Genomic DNA, 22079 nt, shown 5'->3' on the forward strand with positions numbered 1-22079 from the left:
TCTAATCTGTAAAGCTAAACAGAAAGGGAGTTAACGCTATAAACCTCATGATTTTGGGTTTTGTTAATCAAGTGATTGCATAGCAATGGAAATGTCAATTGCAACATTAAACTGCTTAATTGAACTATTTCTTTTGCTAATCTGCATTCTAGTGCAGGATTGTCTTTTTTAAATAAGACTCTTCTGTACTAAGTCTTATGTTAAGCTTTGGTTTATAAAAAGTGTATTTATCAAATCTTCTAGACTAAAGCTGAAATACGCATTTCAAATGAAACTTTTTGCAATTGACTTATTTTTCTGTTCACATTTCCTTGCATGCTTAATGTTATCAGAATTTGACAATCTGAACCTCTGTACCTGACTTTTCTTCGATTATTAACTGCTACATTTTTATTCTGTCAGGTGAAAGAAGGATTTACTGCTTCACATGAGCAGAAGTCTTCTCATGTAACTGTAACTCCAGCAAAAAGTGAAAGAATGCTTGGAGATGAAGGCAGCTGTTCTACTCATAATTCTAACATACAAAATCAAATAGAAGAAATTGAGAAATTCCTCCAGTTGGAGAGACTTTGTTCATCAAGGAAAAGAAAACATGAAGACAGAGAATAAAGAACAGTGGCAGGAATTTAAATGCATGTATGTGCCTGTTAGGCACAGATAAATCACTTGCATAAACCAGAGTGGTAAAGGTATTCCTATAGAACATGGTATGTATTAATTGTGCTTTCATGTTTAATACAAAGTATAGATCTCTTCTGTTTAAAAATGGTGAAATTCCTATTAATAAAGTTAGGTCTGTTTCTGCAGTCAACTGCACGCAACTTGTTACAAGTTTTGCCTGAAGTTAAAAGTTCACAAGTTAAAGTTTTAATAAACCTGTAAGTAATATTAAACTATGGCTTAAGATTCCCCTCTTTCTTGTTCTGAGGTACTTTTGACTGAAATAATTCAATTTGGTTTCTGTCAGACTGCTCACTCAATTTTCAAACAATCAGCTGCAACTGTTTCAAAAATATAATGGCTCCTCCTAGAAACATAACAACTTAGAGCAGTTCAAAGTGGCAGATGAAGAAAATCATCTGCTTACCTCTACTACAGAAGTATTTAAATATAGTCTAAATAATACCTCTTTCAGCACTAAAGCATCAGGTATGATTCACAAAGATATGCCAGCAGGTATTGCTTCATAGTTTCACTTTTAACTCACTCATGGTTTTTCCTCCTTTAGGGTATGAGGGAAGCTCTCTCTCATTTCATATTATTTACACTCTTTTTTCTGATTACCCTCCCTTCATTCCCCCACCTCTTGCCAAAGATCCTCATATTATGAACTTAGATAACAATAACAAAAGAAACAACCACTATTGCTAATGTTATATATTGACAATTATGTAATAAAATCAACAGAAGATACTCTCCCAGATTAGCTTTATTGCCTTTTTTTTTTTGGTTTCAATTTAGAATATTTAGCTTCTATAAACCAATTGCATACATTTTGGAAATGTTCACAAATCATCAAAATTTTTAATAAAAATTATCTATAGTAAGACATTTCTAGGTCATTTTTAAGTGTCTGAGAGACTGAGGAGACTGTTTCTCACTTGATTCAAATTTTGTTTCCAGGTGTTTAGAGTGTCATACAATTGTTGCCATTGCTGCTTTCCGAAGGTCCGATGTGTGCTGTGACTAGAGAAGTAAAACAAAATTAGAAGATGATTACTAGATGTCATGCTCACCTAATAATTCTTTGATAGCATTACTTTGCTCTCATAAATGAATAGGGAAATTTTATTTTCTGTATATAAAGGGCTGCACTTTACCAGTTACAGAAATCTGTAGCCTTCCCAAATATTTAAAGCAACAACAGTCATTAGTATTCTTGTCACTATTAGGTCATTAAATGAAATGTGCTGGAAAATAGGACTCTTTCATTAAATAAGCTAATCACATTCAGTCTGAGCTTTAATAAAATTATGATAGATAGCAACTATTTAACTACCAGCAACTGATAGGAACAATACCTTGCTTCTATCTAGTTAAAATATTCTACAACTGTAAGTGAAATAATTAGAACACACTAAGTTCCACAAAATGCTATGAAGAATTGTCTTACCTGACAACTACTTTTCTCTGTGTCTGATCTATTTTGCAGTATACCATCTTTGTCTTTACAGCTGCAAAAAAAGCAATGCTGTTTTGAGCAGTATATTCAAGACAGCATTAAGGTATTAAATTGCATAAAACCTCTTTATAATTGGATCAATACAACTACAAAAAAAACAGTTCACTTCATATTTTTCACTGGTGTTGTTAAAAGTCCAGTAGGCAGAAAAGCAAAATGATGTAACAAGACAAAGGTCATACATGTATCTTCATTGTTTGATGCCAATCTATTAAAGCAATATCCTGTATAGTTTTTATGAACTTCTCCCCCCTACAAACACATCCTGTTTTAATGACAACAAACAGAACCAGATGAAAAAATTAAAAAAATCACCAAAAAGAAAAGTCACTCATAAAAGTGTCAGCAGTTGTACATGTCTTTTAAGCACAAGATTTTAACAGATATGTATCTTAGAACAGAAATTTAAAAATATTTCTCTGAATTTTTAACATCAGCCTTGAAGACTATAAAAGGTATGGTTCATTAGCATTGTGTAAAGTGCTTTGTTACAGTTCTTACCATCAATAACAAATGCTTCTACATCATCAGCTCCAATCTGAAGTTCCTGTTGCATTGTGTCAAATGATATTTCTTTGTTCTCTACAGCCATCCCCATGAAAGTAAGTAGCCTCATTTTTGCCATATTCTGTTCATGCAACAAGCCTATGTAGAAGTATAGATAACCAGTAAGAACATCACCATAACTGAAATTTAGATGGAAAGGGTGCAAATGGTACAAGTGATTTTTTCAGTTGCATCATCAGGAAGAACAGCAGCACAACAACAAATGAAAAATAATTGGTGATGTCAAAGCCTTCCTACAGCAGCACCACTCGTTTTCATGTAGTTGCTTAAAAAAAACCCAACAAATCTGTAATGGTTCAGCAACACAACATTTTTGTCCCATACACATGTGCTTTGATACTTAATGACTTTACACCAGAGTATAAAAACACTGAGTTGCATCTAGGGTGGCTAAAGTGTGATCTTCAAGAGCATATGAACAGATAGTAAAAGTCGTTCATCTTTTACATGATGGTATGAATAGTAGCACAAGAAACTGAAGCTTGCACATCTACATCAGAATCTGTTTTACTGAAGAAGTCTAGGTAAACAGAGTTAAGACACATGGATGAGCCAAGGCATTTCTAAATTAAGTTCTCTAAGGCACCAACTAAGATTTGCTGGAAGTTTCTTTAAAATGAATGGCAATCATTTTGTTTTGGAATGACATTATAAGCATTCACATTGCTTCAGTAAATATTTAAGTTTGAAATTTATAACATCCATACTCTAATAGGAAAGCACATTAATAGAGGACATCATGTTGTGTTAATTAGCTGTAATTATGATGCAGGCTCCCTATTTGGCACCAATTCAACAAAAATGTGATCACCATAATTCATATAAATGAGGAGCATCAGAAACTATACCTAACTGGTTTTAATGGAAATCTACAAGCATCGAAAAAATCAATTAGCACACATTAACCCTAATTAACAAATGCAAATGAGATGCTGATTAACTTTCTGAAAAAGACTGCTGATAATACCAGATTAAATGTGGACATGTTAGGGCGATCCAGTTGACACAGATAATGCTACTGCTGGCCTAAGTTGTCAGTATTAATAAAACAACAAATTGTAACAAACTGATGCCACCTGTAGGAGCCTTCACTGCACAGCTTTCATAGACATTTTAATTGGTCCTGATGCAGAAAAGGAGAATGGTTTAAAATATTTTTTTTTTTGGAACAGATCTAGGTGTTTTAAAGAATATTGGAATGTCTCATCAATTAATTGTGTTGTTTTCTGTACCAAACTGCTATTGTTTTTTAAAGGCATAACTGGAAGAAGTAGACCAAGTTCCTAGCACTCAGGTCTGAACTGCCTCAGAATCTCTACCTTGGCCTCTAGAATCTCTACCTTGAAGACATTCAAAATGTCCTGAGGATACCATAAAGGAGGTGAGAAATCAAGGTAAGTGGAAGTAGGGCTGTCTTTCAAAACAGTTACACAGATATCTAAGGATTTTACCAGAATAATGTGAATATCAGATATATTTAACATACAGACTGTATATTCACAGAAGTAAACCTAGATGCCAGAAGGCAAAAATAAATCATGACTGTTGCATGACATACAGTTGCTACCCCACATGTAATTAATATTGCATACATTTTTTCAAGTACAACTATATTTTCAGCAAATAAGCCATTTCAACACACAAAAATAAGTACAATACAGAAGATATTTCCCCTAAGAAAGAAAAGCATAAGATATTCCCACAACTAATGTTCAAATAAGAAGACAAAAAGACATGCCTATCCCATATACACATTTACAAACTACCAGAAACTTACTGCTAATTTTATCCACAAAAAAATCATTGATGTTTCCATCATTTTAATACCTAAAGTACCAGCATTTTAAAGCTCTGAAGGTAATTATTCTCAGAATTATACCACACTCCATTAAACAAAATAATGCATATGTTAAAAGGCTGCACTAAACTTGGTTTTAACAAAACTATGCCTTTCTTCAAATGCATTCAGTTAGTGTTCAAGTGTCATTTCAAAATCAAAGTTATAAAAAAAAAATCAGATTTTTATGGAAACATTTATTCATTACCAATATGTCAAAACCGTAATGCAGTAATAAAAAAATCTGCATCATTGAGCAATTTCTGCATTGTCACTGACCCCTGTCCTAAAAAGCTGGAATATAAAAAACGTAATTTTAATGCATGCAATAGCTTATGAACCAGTGCTCCTTTGAAACAGTCAATTACACATCAACGGGGGAGTGTCAAAGTGTTAATTACTACTCCTTTCTTCCACAGTGTGTAAATAAAGAGGGTGCTGACATTAACATTCCATCACATTGCTTCATGTGATGAAACAAATTAACTGGGACAGACTGTGGCTTGCTAGGTCTAATGCATCAGCGCACGCGCACACACACACTGTAGTTTGCATGTTTTACCTTACCATTCAGGAAAAGTATTTGCTGTTATAAACTTACTGATCATAAAAAAAAAAGATTTATACCAGCTGCTGTTTTTGCTGGAAAACTGTAATCTCTGACCTAGCCTAGAGTAGCAATGTGTTATAAATTCGCCCCCAAAAGGTTTAAGTGAAAAGAAGTAGGAGAAAATAGTCATCTTCCAAACGCCTCTAATGCTTGTCCTAGTATAAGCCGCCATAGTTTTTAGATAGTCTATTTCTGAACTAGCAAGGGCTAGAGTCTACAAACTCTAATCCAGTGTTAAAAAAAGGCCTATTAAAATTCTCTGGCTTCAATATTTCTGTAGAAACTGAAACAGTTTGTGTAAGTTCTATTATCTTAAACCATGTAAGTAGTCAGAAACATAATGATTTGAAAACTTACCAAGGGAGTCAATGAAGTCTTTGTTGTTCTGATAAAACTTGACATAGGATGCTAGTTTCGCGCTTACAAAAATTGTCAAAAGCTAGAAAACAAGCGTAAGAACACTTTAAACATTTTCTGTTTCCCTTCTTGAAGACTGCACAGATAGATATATAAAACACCACTATTACTATTGAACTGAAAAACAAATGTAAAAAGAAAGTTAAAATTCTGGCCGCTGCCACCAGCCAAGGGTGTGCCTTGTGCCACCAATCCATGCTGTGCTTTCTTTTCTCAGACCTGAAAGGTAGTTTTGCCACAAGAACTCATGTAAAGACAGGATTTGTAACTCTGATGCTTCTAAAGGGGAATGTTCTATTATCCATGCTACATTTTACATGTAACTTTTTTTTTAATTTTAAAAGCAATAAAAAAAGTACACTGCAGATTACCGACATAGACAACTCCTTTAATGAATTTCAAAAGAAACCAATAAAGGAGGCACTCAATAGATATCAAACCAACTTGCTAAAATCAAAGTTACTTACATCGTGAATAAGTTCTCCTTCCAAAAATTTGACTGGTTTTAAGGCAAGAAGATGATCAAAGAGAAAGGTATTTGGATCCTTCAATGCTCGTACAATGCATCTGGTTAGAAAAGGAGATTTTACTTTTTTTTTAAAACAGCAATACACATTTTTATGATTAAATGCAATTCGTTTTTCTTGATTTTCTAGGAAATACTCTGTAGTTTTCAACTGTTCTTAAATATAAGGCATGTCACATTCCTAGGTAACTTTAATCTTCGTTCAACAGACAAAAAAGAAAACAGAACAAAGAAACAGAAACTGTTAAGTACTTTTCCCCATATCACAAATAAAATTGGCCAAGTGGTAAGGCTACAGACCAACCTACTGTTTCCATCTATGCATTTGTTTCTAGCCAGATCTTCATTCCTAGTGGTATTTTTACTGTTCTCCTAAAACTTCATAGAATTAAGTCGTTTAGGAAGATTAATTATACTTGAACATGTGACACAAAGCAGAGAAATCTTCAATACCAAACACTGCAAGACCTATGATTTATCAGTTGCAGCTCTGGACTATAAACAGTCCTAAAGTGTTTCTAGAACTCTAGATGAAAGCTTTTGTTCAGCAGCACATTAGAAGGCTGTCAGTGCTACACTAGCACCACTGGCCTAGACCATGACCCTACCACATAACATGCATCCAGAAGAACCTAGTCTGCACAGAGGCAGCACTGTAGTAAACCCAGAGAACACACGTTCTTTCAGAGGTAAAAAGGCCTCAGTGGTAGCCATTAAAGTTTTCGTTTACTTATGCACAGATGCTTTAATTTTCAAAATGAGTCATTTGATTTTCCTGCTGCTCAAGTGTAAGCTATTACACACCCAGAAGATCTACATTACTTATTAAATATCTAATTCCTAAGAATAATAATGACAGACAGAATATGAAAATAAGCTTTTACACATTTTGGCCTGTGGGGAAAATAAATTAAGAATCATCTTTACTCCCAGCATGTCTACCAAGTAATTTTATTTCTGTGCAGTTCGTATCCTTAGTCCTTGTTCATAGCAAAGAGAGCAAGAATTTATTTTCAATAGAAAGTGCCATTTGAAAAAAAGTATTTAAGTTAAAGAATCAAATAATCAGCGAGGAATTGACATCCTTTCAGTTTTTTTTTAAACTTCTGATAACATAGTTGATGTAAACAACCTTGTTAGCAAGGCTGCTCTTAGATCTCAGCAGTGAGCCCAAGTATGCCTGCACACTTGTGCAGTGGAGTAAACCTGACAGCCTGGAAACCAGCAAACCTACCGCAGGCTGCACAGATAAACTCCTTATCAAGTCAGCCATGCTATAGAAAAGGGGCCATGGGAGGGCCCTTGCCTGCCAGGACATTCAATATTCTTTATTAGTAAGGCAATCAACGTAATTCAGCAATTTAGAAAAAGCCACTTTTAAGGGAACTAGGAAGTCTGTGTTACCTGTGAGCATCAACTCTAGCCTGGGAAGCATTGTCCTCTGTGTAACTCCCCAACAGCTCCACCATTACTTTTGCTGCAGTGTCACTATGAAAGAAAAACAAAGTTAACTCAGGATTGCTGGGGGAAAAAAAGTTCAAACAAGACACTCAAATATTTGATTAATTCCATTATGATGTTACAGGTCAAATTAAGTTACACTTGAAAAGATGTAGATGATCCATTTTAATTCTAGTGGAGAGAACAAATTAACTAGATGTATTCTTTCAATTCTTGTTCTACAAAATGTTTATCTTCACCCTTCATTTCATTCTCTTAAATTGATAAATTACCTGCTGGTTATGGAAAAAGCTCTCTGAGCTAGGAACAGCTTTATATGGTTCACTAGAATGCTCTTCTTATGCACATCTGGATTTAATCATTGCAGAATAAGTAGCACTGCAAAGTTTATTTCAAATGTAAAATGGCATATCTTAAAGAATATTTATGGTCAGAAAAGTGACTGTGTAAAAGCTCCCTTTTCTTCTTTCACAGATTCTCTCCAAGTATTCAGAATGAGAGCTGCTCATTTCACTGATGAAGTTACACAGCCAGCAATTAGATTGGCTTAGGCTGCTGCAAAGGAAGCAGCTTCCAACACTGGTTTGACAGACAGCTTTTAGAAAAAGCATTCATTTGAAGAAAATTAAGTAAATCTACAGTCTTGTCTGCCCTGATGATTTCTTTAAACAGCTCCTTGACATTACTGCAAACCAGCTCCAAGACAGATACTGTACTTTTAACTGATTTTGATTTATTTTTATGCAGTGGTTCTCACCACTATTGAGACCACTAACTTCTCATGCTTTTTCACAAAGTTTTCAGCAAAAAATATATGCAGTGAATATACACAGACTGGCAAGCGTTCTGCTGCTTTTCTGCACATATACTTGGAGTCCCCGTTAGGCAGAAGTACTTTCTCAGTGGACAGGAAGGCTGGATATTACTCTGTGAGTTATAATGTAAAGCTAAACTCTTCCCTGAAAGTAACTGAATTCCAGATAAAGCAACCTTCCCTATACAAGCTACAGTGAAGAAAATTAACGGTATTCCAGCCAAAACCTGTATACACAAGTGTGGCCTGATAGACTTATAAAATTTTCCATGCTGATATGGGTTTATCCTATGTAGCAGCACAAGCTAGCGTGGTTTTTACAGTCCAAAGACTATGTTCACATGGATATTAATTTTAAAACTCTCAGTATTACTATTTGCCAATTTCTCTATAGGGTGAGGTTTTGTGCTCCTAGAAAATTTGGCAGGTATCCTTTATGTGCAGTGCGAATCATGGGAAGCAAACAGTATCATATATAATCTGAATGTCCACTGAGTAAAAAGAGTTTGTACCAAAGGCAGAGTAGTTTTCTACAGGTGCCAGCCATTATTCCCAAATTGTTTTGAACAGAAAACTTGAACAAAATATTTAAGATTTTGTCATTGAAGAGGTTGGCCTATGCTTTGTTGTGGCAACTGATACTGGTGTGTAGAACTGATAGCCTTGTATCAGTGAAATAGAACAAATGTAGACAGCTTTACACATGCAAGAACTATTTGCATGCGCGTCAGTCTACAACAGACTAATTTTTGAGCTACTAAAGCCTTATCAATGCTCAATATTTAGTGAAGACAAAGAAACATTTTAAAGTAGGACTTGCACTATAGAGATATTCAAACAAAGAGGCTCAGCTGATGTTCTATTCTACCTAGTAAGCCCCCATATTTAATATATGTTTTCTATCTTTGTACTTATATACTTCCAGAAATCTGCAACATAGTTCTGAACTTTCCTCCTCTTCTCCCTCCTTTAGGAGCGAAAGTTAAAACTATGTTTTTCACTCACTTCAAATAAAATTTGCAATCCCTCCCCCCTTTTTTTGAAGGGGGAGAAGCAGCATATTGTATGTCTAGCAAATATCAGAATGCTACAAGACAATCACTCCCAAACTTCCTGTGCTAAAGCCTTGTAAGCCTCAACAAATATGCCAGAATTCTTCTATTCCTTTTATTATTTCATCTTACTCTATTCAGTGTCAGACTACTACTATAAATTAGGGTGTTTAAAGCAGTATTACAGATCGCCATTTCACCAAAGCTTATTGCTGAGTGTGTATTTCACCTAAGATTTAAGTGTGAACATTTTTCTAGCAAGACAGCTGGCACAAACACTCCTGGCTCCACTTGCCAGTCTGGATGAGTAACTTGACAAAACGCCTGTAAGAATTGAAAAGTTATGGTAGATAAAGGGACGAAAAAAATAGAGTATTCAGTCTCCAGAAAATTTTGGAATCGAGTCCCTTTACATTAAATTAAATGAAACAGTTATTTTGCAGGTGCCTGAAACGCTGAGCTTTTGGCTACATGTATTAATAACCAGACTTGCCAGACCTGTTTGAATGTAAACTTGGACAAGACTCATCCCAGTCTGAATCCTGCCAGGTCGATGGCAGAGACAAAACTGTGAGCTGCATCAGGCTGGAGCCTGGCATGACATTCAAGGTCTCACAGTAGAACTCAACTCTTTGGCTGCATGCAAACCATACGTGCCTGCAAAACTTCACCTGCAGCTGGAAAACAGGTTGTGTTACCTTGCAGTTTCATAGCAACACAGCTAGGAAAATGTTGAATATTAAAGCTGAGGCACAAAACTGCTACAGAACCTTTATGACAAGGATTGTAAGTAGCAGCGAAAGTAACTAATCTCCTGCAAAGTTCAGCTACCAAATACAGATCTCAGAAACAAGCCACAGCAGCCATCTGTTCTCCAGCCACCACCACCGATTTTTCTTCAGTTGATCATGGGAAAGATAAGAATCCTTCTTCAAAGAGAAGACGATTTTGATCATCAGTAAGAAGAAACTTCAACCAGAAAGTGACTGGAAAAGATTTGATAAAACAAGCTTTCACTTATCACTGTAGGAAAAGAAACAACGAACTTAACATCTGCGTATCTACTCTTCACAAACTGTTCACTACCAAGCTATCCACTGGGGAAAGTCTATTAGGTCTGGAAAGCCATCTTTTCTGCCACGTAAAATAAACCAAAAAAACACAGTCCCATTGCTTTCAACAATGTGGGTTTTTTCCTTTATTATAAATCAACATGGTAACGGAGGTATGATTTTTATTGCTTATTTTTCAGTTCCCCCTTTTCTTCCCAAACTGCTAGGTAGAGCAACATTCCTGCGTGCAAAAGCTGGAATGCTGCTGTGAGTTTCCCATACTATTGCAAATACTGCCCACTGATCCAGGAGAGTGAACCAGGTCAAAGGTGCTAGGGTCACTTCTTGTTTTCTTTCCTGGAGAGAAATATAAGTGCTCTGAAAAACTGCTCAGTTCAGTGCAAAGCTCACTGCAACAGATGGTAAGGACACTGAGTGCAGGAGTAATATATTACAGAGTTAGTGAAAGTTTTTAAATGCCTAATTTAAAAAATGTCACCTATTATTGGTGAGCAATTTTGTTGTTTTGTTTTTTTTTTTAATGAAATCTGGCAGTTAACTACTAAGTAACTTTGGTAGCAAGGTTACTAGTAAGACTGAAAACAAAAGTTACAAGTTTAATCCACAGATTTGATAACAAGACTAGCTAAAAGTAGTTAGCTATTAAGTGTGGAAATTAAACTAGTTAAAACCTCTCAGTAAATCAAGTGTTCAGAGTATGAGCATTACAGAATATCAGCATAATATTTCTAAAACAAACTACGTGCTATGCCACATACAAGATCTGATTAAGATTTTTGAAATCTCTCATGAAGTACAATCAGTACAAAAGCATTTTAACGTCAGTGACAGGAAATCACAGTAACATAACTCACAGTGTAACTACTCCATGAGGATTAATCATCCCTAAATGGAGGTGAGGTAAAAGTGATCCTGCTATGCTGACACAGCATTTCCAGGCTACAATTTCACCAGGCCCAAATAAGCTAATTCTCCTGCCAGAAGAAACTTTCCTCCTACTACGACAGCTCCACACATGCCTTTTTTTCTGCAAGTCACCTCCCTAGTCCAATCCATTGTGCAGTTGCACATATGCCTACACCAGCACACACACACACCACACACACTGGTTCCAGTACTTGGAGGCACAGGACAGGAACAGGTGGAGTACAAGACAGAATCAGGTCTGCAGCAATACAAAGCTATGCAAATGTAGGAAAAGCTGCTTTCCCCCCTCCCATAAATTACAGCGGGGTCAATTTAGATAAACTGAAACAGTTGTGGAACTACACGCCGAAACCACTTCTAAGTACCAGCCCATCTCAACTGCCCTGGCCAATGCACTCGATATACTATATCAGGTATTTGAGATAAACTGATGACAGCTCTCAGTTAAGACTTGCGTTAATTAACAGGCACAGTACGCACAGCATTACTTTGCATGCCAGAAGACACTGGTCTGCCAAGTTTGTTAGATCAAAGATACCTCTTCTGATCCAGGATAATGATTTAAAATGGTCAAGCAGGTATTCTGTGGACATTAATTTTGATGACTAGTGGAAAGCTTTGTCCTAAAGGTAATGTTTATATAAAAGACCGATTCTGTTAACTGTGATTGATAAGCCTCCCAACATCATTAAGAGATAGCACTACCATGCACTAAAATGTCAAAAGTGCAATTAAATAATAAACTTGGCACAACATTACAATGCTTGAAGATTAGTATTTATAGAAAGGAATAGTTTTATTTTGGGAGTCTATGGTTTGTAGTTAGTTCACTACTAACTTCAAAAACGCTTACAAAAACATAGAAAAAAAGAGGTACCTTTGGACTGAATTTTCAGTACAGATTAATTTTAAAGTGCCATGAAAAATACTTTTATTAAAAATCACTTGCAATAGATCAATTTAAGATGCAGTTATTACTTGTCTTTTATACCTCTTTTTGCAGTCTACTAGGACGTCATACAGCAGTCTCAGAAGAGTATGCTTTTTCTCTGTGCTGAGATTCCAGTCAGAAATCCATTTTCGGACCTAAGGAGAATACAAGCGAAAAGGAAGCGTTGGAAAAAAGTTAACAAGAAACTGCAAATACTTCTAATTTACTCTCAAGCAGAAACGGATTCAAGAGATCTTTCACAGATTTCTCTTTTGGGTCCTCTGACTCTCAGGCTCCCCATGCAGAACCTGGAAGTTTTCCCATGACAAGGCCAGATGTCTGTGCTCTTCGTGTGATTCCAATACATTCTGATTCCAGAGGAAGGGACAAGAACTTGCCGCCCCAATTCCTGATCAAAACTTCTCACTTTCATTACATCCACAAGAATCGGACACATTTAACTATGCTCAGCATCAGAGGTGGAAAATAAACAGCAGCTTGATTTAGATTCTGGACGCAGACCTTTAGAAGGTAAAAAGTCGTGTTCTACATTTCTTATTTCAGTAGTGTCTAGCAATTTACAGCAGGGAAAAATGGTCTGTATTAACTCTGACTAATATTTAGTGAGATGCAACACTGTTAATACAAAGGCGGTAACTTGAAGCACCACAGTAATTAATTACCTGGTCTAGTTCAGTTGGAATGTACTGGATGGCACCGCACGAGGAGGCCACTTTAAGAAGGCTGCAGTATACCGTGTATCTCACAGGAGTGTTCTTATCCATGCCATGGAAGAGATTGCTCAGTCTAAACCACAAACAATTGAGTTTAAAAGGTTTAGAAAAACTTCACTGGAGCGCATACAAAGTTTCTATCCAGATGCGTGGTAGTACACACAAAGCACCTGGCGACACCTTAAGTCCATGAAGAATTGTAACAGCATTCAGTTTTGTAACAGGTCACAGCAGAGAAGCCAAGAAGTCTGTGCTTCCTACAACAGACACACAGATCTCAACAGACACCCCACACTTTCATTTCCAGAGACACACAAAACAATCTGTTCTCTTTAGAGGAAGGATTACTTTTCAAGACGTTATCTCAGCTTCTCTGTAGAATACTTACAGCTGCAGTCTAAGAGATGGGCGCTCTCCTTCCCGAAATTTTACTAGTTTCTCACACAAGCTTTCAATCAGTGCTTCTTGTTTGTCAGGTTCCAGGATAAGAAGCAAAGAGACTACACTGTTCATTACACTCTCAACATCTGCACAAAACAAAATACACAGCTGTTTAAAATTGACAGCAGCAACCATCACCAATAGCTATTTAGTGCTGGAGAGTTCCTTCTGCTGGGAACGCTTATTTTGCATTGGCAAGAACTGTAAGAGATATGATGCCAACATAACCAACGTGGATATTCATCAGAATGTTCAAGAGATTTGGTTCATGTGGTCTCTTATTAACATGTCTCAATTTAAAGCAAGAATTACCACCGTAAGGTAAGAACAGAATTTGGTATTTGGTATCTTACTTGCTTCAAGTTCTCTATTCACACACAAGAAAAGTCAGGGGAACTTCAGGTTTTGGCCTTTAAATAAGTAAAGCAGTGGGTTCCTCCTGCACACCTAGAAAATTGTTTTAAAGCAAGAATTCTAACCTGGTGCTCAGTGCAAGGGAAACCCAGACCGCAGGAGAAGTGCCCAGAAGAACAAAGCACACGCAGAGGCCTCTGCAGCCTGTTTCAAGTACGGCATTACATGCTGCACAAATAGGGCCTGACAGGTATTCTGCCCACAGCCTGCCCAAGTATCAGTTATAGAAAGCATAAAAAAAAATATGGCAAATACGTATTTCCCCTAATGACACCTGAATATCAAACAGCACTGCGATAAGGTTCTCCAGTGTTTCATACTCATTTGCCTACAGTTAAAAGGCAAAATGAAAAATAATCGTACGTAATCTTCAGATAAACCCTACGTTCTTTCAAACGCATATTATTAATATCAGCTATTATTTTTACAGGTAAAAGCTCTAAATGGCACTTTACGTCAGTACAGATCCCTGGAGGCACAGAAAGATCATTTAAGGCTATTGCAGCATCAGTGTCACTAACCCACAGTAGCGTAGATGCTAAGGATTTATATCCTACCTCAAAACCAGTAGTGACTACTGAAAGATCCCAGTGTTTTCAGACAATATTAACCAACTAATGTTTAGGCCTTAATACTTCTAATTACAGATGTCTACAGTCCTAGTTTTTATTGCTACCTATTTGCCATGCAGCGCCGCAGCCATTAACCAGAAGCGAATCTTACTTTATCGTTCACTTTTTTCAGAGAGTAAGCTTTTATATAAAGCTCTCTGGGCCCTCCTAACCAGCACAACCTAGCCCCATTTCTGATTTCTTCAAAGGCCACTGGGTGTTTGAGGAAGGGAGGAGTGGAGCACACGCAGATTTTATCTGGCCACGCTGGAGCTAAGCACTTCCAATCTTACACAGACGCGCACGTTAACGTGTGAGCCACGCAACACACCCCTAAATTCAGCCCAGTCGCCTGTCTGAAAGGACTGATGGTGACCGCGCCTAGTGAAACCCGTAAGGCCTAGGGAGGCAAACCTTTGTCATCCTCCTTCAGGCACACGTCGCAAGCCTCGATGATCTGCGCCAGGTCGATATGAAGCCCGCCTTCGGAGTTCTCCTCAGAGATCTCCGCTCCTTTGGATTTCAAGTAAGCTCGCAGTTCTGCGGCCTTAAAAAACAAACACACACACACAGAGCGCTCGTTTTGCGAGCAGCAAGGCCCGAACAGCCCGGTTTACACCCCAGACGCGTGCCGGGGCCCCCCCTGCCGCACCGGGCGCTACGGCAGGCGACAAGCCCAGGCTGCGGGCAGCGTCCGGCGGCGGCCCCAGCCGCGCGGTGACGCCGCGAGGAGCCGGCCGGCCCTCCCGCAGCGAGCCCCGGCGGCGGCCCCGCGCCGCGCCCGGCCGCACCTGGTCCTCCTCTGTGATGTCGATGAAGGCCGGCACGCTCATGGCGCCGCCGCCGCCACGGCCGGCCCGAGCACGCCGCCGTGCCGGAAGGGAGAGAGGGAGGGCGGGACGCCTTCCGGGGCCGCGCCGCCGCCGCTTCCGCTTCCGCTTCCCCGGGCGGGAAGAGCCGCCTCGCGCCCCGCCCCGCCGCGCCCCGCCCCGCCCCGCCCGCAGCTCCGCCTCGCGCCCCCTCAGCCCCGCCTCGCGCGGGCGGTGACCGTTGGCGCTGAGGGGCCCGGCGCGTGAGGCACGAGGGCTCTGCCCCTCGGGCCCTCGTGGGGCTGCTGCCCGCTCGCTTGGGTCCCTTCCGCATTAATCGCGCGGCGTTTGTGCCGTGAGAGTTTAAGTACCGGGCTGAGCTTAGGTAAGCCAGCGTCGAAACCTGCGCAGGGGCGTTGCAGGAGTCCCTCGTCAGGCGCCAGCAGCTTCTTGCCTCGGTTTGTCTCAGTGCCAGCCTAGTCCCTGCTCCAGGTGCTACCCTAGTGCTACCAATATATTTCCAACCGGGTACTCGCTGGCATAGTGTTAGTATTCATCAACAGAAATTTAGAAAACACTTAGTCACAACTGTCTGGGTTAAACGTTTCTAAAGGCTTGTTTAATAAGAGCTGGACAATCCTGAGAGGGAGGGCTTCACAGATGGCCCCTTATTGCTACGTAAGAGGACTGCTAAAAAGTAATTACGGAGCTTTTCATTACTCTGGAAATCGTTGAGTAATTCAGGATAAATATTTCTGTGGAGAAATAGAGCCTGACATCCAGGAATGGAGTTCTGAAGTGCCAGCAAAAGAGCTCCGAGGTGATTTCTCTGTTAATGAGAAAGCTGAGGCTGGGACTCGGGCGCCGTGTTTGGCGCTGTTTACATTAGAACGCGTGAATCGCCTTGCTGAGCCAGTGTTTCGTACAGCCTGGTCCCCGATGTAAAATAACTACATGAGATATAGTGCACCGGGGCTGGACGTAGTGTTTTATGCTTCAAGAGTTTAAATAAATAATCTGCAGTATGAAAAAAGTTACATGGCTATTGGTCATACCACTGTGTCTTAAGGCTGTTTGGCAAAGAGGGACTGGGCTGTTAGTGAAACACTCATCTAGCCCCAATTTTACAAATTAGATTTTAGCAATAAATACAGAAACACAATTAAAGAGGGACCTTAGCATTGATATTTGGTATTCTCAGTGGTCTGTATTCAGAAATCATTTACGCAAACTTGGGAGACTCTTTGAGTATTGATGGCAACCTTGGAGTTTGTACAAAGTTTCATAGCCTTTGTGCCAATACTTTGAAAGGTGACTAGGAACAGCCAGCAATTGACAATGAACTCAAAGGATTTATAGACTAAAGGAAAACCCTTTAGAAAACGCTTAAAGATAGCATGTCCTATATTTGTTGTCATGGAAATTCCTTCTGAAAAATTTTTATTCTTCAATAAAACAAATTTTTATGAATTCAGCTTCACTGTCTGGGAAGTGGGAGTTCCATCCCTTCTACAAAAAGCTGAAAAAAAATTCTGTCGTGGAACTACTGGGCAATTTGCAGCAAAGTCGCAATCCAAAGTTTGAGGGAACGTTGTGGGATTTCAGGGCAGCCTTTACAGCTTTTGGCTCTATACTTAGAGTTCTACACATTTGGATCACAGCTAACATGCATAAGGTGATCTTATTCAAAACCCTTTTTTGTCCCACCCCACCAAACATTTCAGGAAATACTTCTAATACAGCTTTTATATAAAGCACGTAGAAGTTGTTGAAAGCACTAGCAGTTTCAACCTTTTATTAAAAGCTAACTATTAATTATTGGTCGCATCACCTTATTACTGCTATATCCACTATATCTTGCAGAAATAAAGGCATCTTAAAAACTTACCTAAATTCTCTAAGTTAATAAGACTGCTGAATACAACCTCACCCCCCTCTTTTCCCACCTACAGACATGACCAAATAACACCTGGAGTCAGTTACCCAGTCTGAAAAGCAGGGCAGCTCTAGCACCTGCTTCTAAGTTTCCACAGCACTGAGCACATTCAACCTGTTAAAGGCCTACATTGCTTTTATTAGCGTTCAGGTATCAAATTGGTTTGGATCATCTGCAAGCTTTTATTACTTTTGAATAATACAAGCTTAATTTTTCTTAAATTTTCTACCATGCAAATCCTGGCGAACAAATTTACTCTAACTGAGGAAGTGTTTTTGATGTAATAACTCTACTTTAACTGATGAGGTGTCTTTACTAAAGCTGTTTTTAATGCCGATTGGTAGTGTTACAATTCTTTGGTAATATGTAGATCAGCAGTAATACCGCTGATTATCTACAACGTATATCTGAAAGTTATTCATACATGTCTCTCCCTTGTGTGCCTAATCTGCAGTGGGATTTGATTTTCAGAGGATGAGTGTTTAAGTATTTTTAAAGTGCAGGTGACTCTCATAAAGTGCTGCTTAACACAGGCCTGTGAGAACAAAGGTAACTTGGCATCTAGTGCGCTGGGGAATGGGGATGCTTTGATTTGCCCCAGACCTTCAGGAGATTCAGGTGCTGAAGTATGTGTCTAGTGCCAGTTTATGTTTTAGGATATCATGTGTGGCTACACATGCTGTCTGAGATTCCTCTGTACAAGTCTCAGATGCCCTAGGGTATATAAATGGCCCAAGTCACATCAGGAACTGACTCCCAACCTTAGTGTCTTTTTTTTTCCTTTTTTTTTTTTTTTCTTTTTTTAAGGTAGCGCACCCAGATGGAAGTTTGCCGCATATTATTCTAAATATACAAACAAAATAACCATTGATCACATGGAGTAGACAGGATATGCCTCTAAAGAGCTCTGCTGAAATATCCACATATGGTATGTTGCACGATACTTTATTTGTCCCAGAAGAATTAAGATGATAGATGATAGCTGGAGTTTGAACTTGTGCATCGGGAAGTCCACTTTGAATATAAAAGGGGCAGTATGCGTTTTGTGAAACTACCGATGTAAAGAGGATGTGGTAGAAGAATGGGTTTCGGTTTTATTGGAGTAATGACATCCCTGTGGGAACGAGGCAATTGTTGATAATGCCATTTGCAGGCTGTGAAGGCAGTGCAGAAAGCGGGCGGGGATGGGGTTAAGGCTCTGCCTGGGGAGCCAGAGAGCCCTGCAGAGGCCGCCCGGGCTGCAGCAGGAGCGCGGAGCCTGGGGCCAGGCGGCGCCCCGCAGCCCCTCGGGGCAGGGGGAGCGGTGCCGCCCCGACGGGCACAGGGCTGGCTGCTGCCGGCGTGTGGGCGCAAGCGTGCCCGGTACGTACACGGGCAGGGAAGGAAACGTCCCGCTAGGTCTCGGCTGCCGAAGGCAGGAGATGAGTTTTGACCGGCACTCGCTGTGGGCTGGGTGGGTTTTGTTTAGGTTCCGTAGGCAGGCCGGAGAGATGGAGTCTAAAGAAGCAGTATTCTGTCCTGCGTGCCTCGAGCGTAAAAGCAGTCTTTCTGGAGGCAATAACTCTTTGAAAGCAACAGACAGCTTTCGAAAAAGGAAGGTTTTAGGGCTGACTCTAGAAACTGAGGAATCCTCATTTCTTAAAAGCGTTAATGAAAGGGATCTTCTTCAATATAGAAAAGAAGCACAGATCCTATAATGGCTTATTTTCCCTCTACAGGTTTTTTTCTTTTCTTTTTTAACAGTTCTATATCTAAACTGAACTGATGAGGAGATGAAAGCTGAGTTGATCGTTTGGAAAACTGGGTAAGGATAACTGCCTTTTGTGGAAAGTGGCCAGTGACATAACTGTAGACACCTTTCATTCCTGGAATGCAATATGTTTTGTGCTGAGTGCCCTCTTGAGGTCTTCAGCACACAGTGACCTGGGTGAGTCCCGGGTACCGCAGCTGTACCTGGGCTGTTCATGAGTCCTTCCTTTAAAGGCTTTTCCTCTCTGTACTTATTTTTTTTTTCCTTCTCCTCTGGGAGAGGTGTTCTAACCAACCTAGAGTGGGGGAACGCAGTTAGCATAGCTGTTACCCAAAGTCAGAAATGGGGACGCTAGGTTACCCAGAAAAGTCAAAAGGTAAAAATAAAAAATCAGAACTTCATCCAAAATCCCAGTTAGCCAGACCGAAGCTGTTTTATACTCATGAACTTTGATTAACTTTATTGATATATAGAAATGTGCTCCCTGCTTAGGTATGTGTTTTGTTTTTATATTTGTTTGCTTGTTTTTTTCACCTAGTTCTGTCTGGGACTTAAGAGAAAGTGCTGAAATACCCTTTGAGTATCTTCCTGCAAGACGTATCAGAGATCTCACTGAAAGCCTATTGTCCTTATTCTTCCCAGACAAGTTCTGTAGTTGGAGGAATTCTGGATAGCCTCAGTAAGTGTAGTAACCTTTGGGTGCTTCTCTGGTTTTCTTATAATGTTTGTAAATTGTGCATGCTTGTCTACTTATTTAAAATCCACCTAACTATATGAGTTTAAAACCAAAACAAACAAAAAAACCCTGCAGTTATCCATTACCAGCATGCTATCTTCATTGAAAATATTTGTTAAATATCCTGAATTTAACAGACAAAGTTCAATATTGTGTTGCTATTAATAATATTGTGTTCTGACATGGAGCATTTTGCATTTGAAAAGCTGTTAGAAATATATTGTGTTTGGACCCTAGATACACTTATTTTGCTGCTGGTGTAGCAGGTGTTTTTCTTAACCTTTTTTTTTTTAGGAGAAATCCTAAGTTTAGAGGAAATGAGCACTCGATTATTTAAATTTCCTGAGATTAGAGGAAGAACACTTTGCCAAACAATGCCTCTTCACTTCAAAACCTCCCCCCATAAATTATGCTAGGAGATCTTATTAAAAGTCTGTAAAAATTTCCTATTAAAAATGGTTGATTGCAGTCCAGACCATCACAGCTTTTGTGCTTTCAGTGAAATACCACAGCTGTCGCAAAGAAATATATTGTGAGACAAAAGGTTTTGTTTCCTTAGTCATAAATTATTTTTGTGATATCTGAAGTAAGATAAAACTTTCACTTATGTTTGAGTGAAGGAAGATTCCAGTGATAACTTGTTCAAAAATCTATAAAAAGAATATAAGAATGTAGATCTAGATAGCAAATTAGAATCAGACTTCCTTTTTGTTTAAGCAAAGCAATTATTTCTGAAGTCAGTGAAGATTATAACCAGGGATAATAGCATAACTTTGCAAAGCACAGTGCCTTAATCTCAGAAGAACCTGAAGTTTAAGCTTTCGACTCTGACCTTCACAAGCTATAGAACTACACAATAGAAAACCATAGCATTGGCTAGTTTTTAAATGAAAGTTAAACAACAATAAGTAGTCTGTTTACTAATTATACAAACAAATACAGGCTTTTTTCTTTTTCTTTTTTAGAATTTTAGAAAGTATTAAACAAATTGGCTTTGACCATATCTGTTTTTCTATTGGCAAATTAGTTTTCTGCTAAGGAATTGTACAGAAACATCAGTCTTTTAGAGGAAGGAGGGCTGCATGTACACTGACTGAATACACTGAGTATTTGCTGACAGGACTGGATTCTACCTATGCTCACCATGTCAAGGAATAGAAATACACTTCACATACGACCTGCGTATGTAATGAAAATACAAAAGCACAATATACATACTAAAGATTATTTTCCAAAATCAATGGCCAGTAATTTTAAATGAAAGATAATTAGGATAATCACCAATTGCTCGTACATCATTGCTTCATGTAAAAAGGTCAAATTTCTCAACCTCTTACCCTGTTCATTATAGAGATTACTGAATAAAGACAGACAGTACAGGTGCTTGAGCTCATTTTGAGAGTCTCTTTGGTTTGTATATGGGAAGAATCAATACGCTTTTCCTAATCATCAACAGTAGTAATAGCTAAACCAGTTTTCCCCCTTGCCATCACAGAAGTTTACTGGATTTTTTTAATATATGTTTAAATCACCAGTGTACAAAAGACAAAATAAAAAAACACAAGGTGGTCTTCTGCTGTGTAATTGAAACAATTTCAGTATGCAGCCCTGATCCTTTAATAAGAATCATTACTATAGCCCCCTGTTTTTTTCCTTCTGCATGATTTTTCTTATAAATCAAAATTCACCTTTGTAGTGCTCTTGTAAGGCAACATGTGCTATGCATTCTCCAGTTCTAACTGTTGCTCAGACTGAAAGAACTATGATGATAAGCATCTTCAGCATAAAGTCTAAAGTAAAATAATTAATCTTTGGGAATGATTTCCTTTGTGAGGATGAAGATTCGTATTTCAAGTGCCCCATACCTGGGGCAGGGACAAGGTGAGTCAGGTGTTTGTGTTGGTAAGATCCAGATATTGATGCACACCAGTGTAGATGAGTTGCCTTAGGCACACAGTTAGGTACTGCTACAGCCAATGCTGAGGGGTGATGTGGGGCATTTATCAGGGGTGGGGAGACTACTTCTGTAGTCCTCTCTACTCTGTTAGGATCTAACTCTGCGTTCTCTCTCATGCTGAACAGTCTTTTACAAGTAATCCCACTGCTGTCAGTGGGACTTTTGTGTAATAAAATGCTGTCTGACAAGAATATGGATATGAGAATCTGGCCCTGCTTGTACTAATTCCATTTTAATGAATACTTAAATGGAGTTGTTATTAAAAAAGTTTATTTTCTAATATTCAATAAATCA

General features: G+C 38.8%; 3 protein-coding genes across 29 annotated transcripts in view; 2 read left to right on the forward strand and 1 right to left on the reverse strand.

Moving 5' to 3' along the window:
• Positions 1-1652, forward strand: part of CCDC73 (coiled-coil domain containing 73) — a 95220-nt gene extending 93568 nt beyond the window's left edge. For all 26 annotated transcript variants that reach the window (XM_066997529.1, XM_066997527.1, XM_066997526.1 and 23 more), the window contains one exon: positions 403-1652. In XM_066997529.1, coding sequence (XP_066853630.1) covers positions 403-609 — 207 coding nt within the window. In that variant the 3' untranslated portion in view covers positions 610-1652. The remainder of the gene's footprint in view (positions 1-402) is intronic.
• Positions 1412-15546, reverse strand: EIF3M (eukaryotic translation initiation factor 3 subunit M). Its single transcript, XM_066997554.1, has 11 exons — positions 15389-15546; positions 15012-15144; positions 13520-13658; positions 13081-13204; positions 12458-12552; positions 7544-7627; positions 6081-6180; positions 5554-5635; positions 2684-2827; positions 2114-2174; positions 1412-1686 (listed from the first exon to the last, which is right to left on the reverse strand). Exons 1-11 carry the CDS (start codon positions 15428-15430, stop codon positions 1566-1568), a joined length of 1125 nt encoding a protein of 374 aa, XP_066853655.1. The 5' UTR covers positions 15431-15546; the 3' UTR covers positions 1412-1565.
• A 120-nt stretch (positions 15547-15666) lies between these two features.
• Positions 15667-22079, forward strand: part of WT1 (WT1 transcription factor) — a 105139-nt gene continuing 98726 nt past the window's right edge. Inside the window, exons 1-4 of one of the 2 annotated variants that reach the window (XM_048046719.2) lie at positions 15667-15791; positions 18150-18270; positions 19086-19146; positions 19631-19771. The gene's annotated coding sequence lies outside the window, so the exon portion shown is untranslated. Of the gene's footprint in view, positions 15792-18149; positions 18271-18588; positions 18705-19085; positions 19147-19630; positions 19772-22079 lie in introns of those variants that run through there. The other variant, XM_048046718.2, reaches the window with a different exon arrangement.

Source organism: Anser cygnoides, chromosome 5, assembly GCF_040182565.1.
Source record: "Anser cygnoides isolate HZ-2024a breed goose chromosome 5, Taihu_goose_T2T_genome, whole genome shotgun sequence".
Taxonomy (NCBI): domain Eukaryota; kingdom Metazoa; phylum Chordata; class Aves; order Anseriformes; family Anatidae; genus Anser; species Anser cygnoides.

Bases quoted from the DNA above. Each gene is read 5' to 3' on its own strand.
- EIF3M (XM_066997554.1), bottom strand. From the start codon at position 15,430: ATGAGCGTGCCGGCCTTCATCGACATCACAGAGGAGGACCAG. The intron at 13,205-13,519 runs GTAAGTATTCTA...TTTGTGGTTTAG, and splicing joins CCATCTCTTAGACTGCAGCT to ACTGAGCAATCTCTTCCATG. The intron at 2,175-2,683 runs GTAAGAACTGTA...CTTTTTTTGCAG, and splicing joins AGAAGCATTTGTTATTGATG to CTGTAAAGACAAAGATGGTA.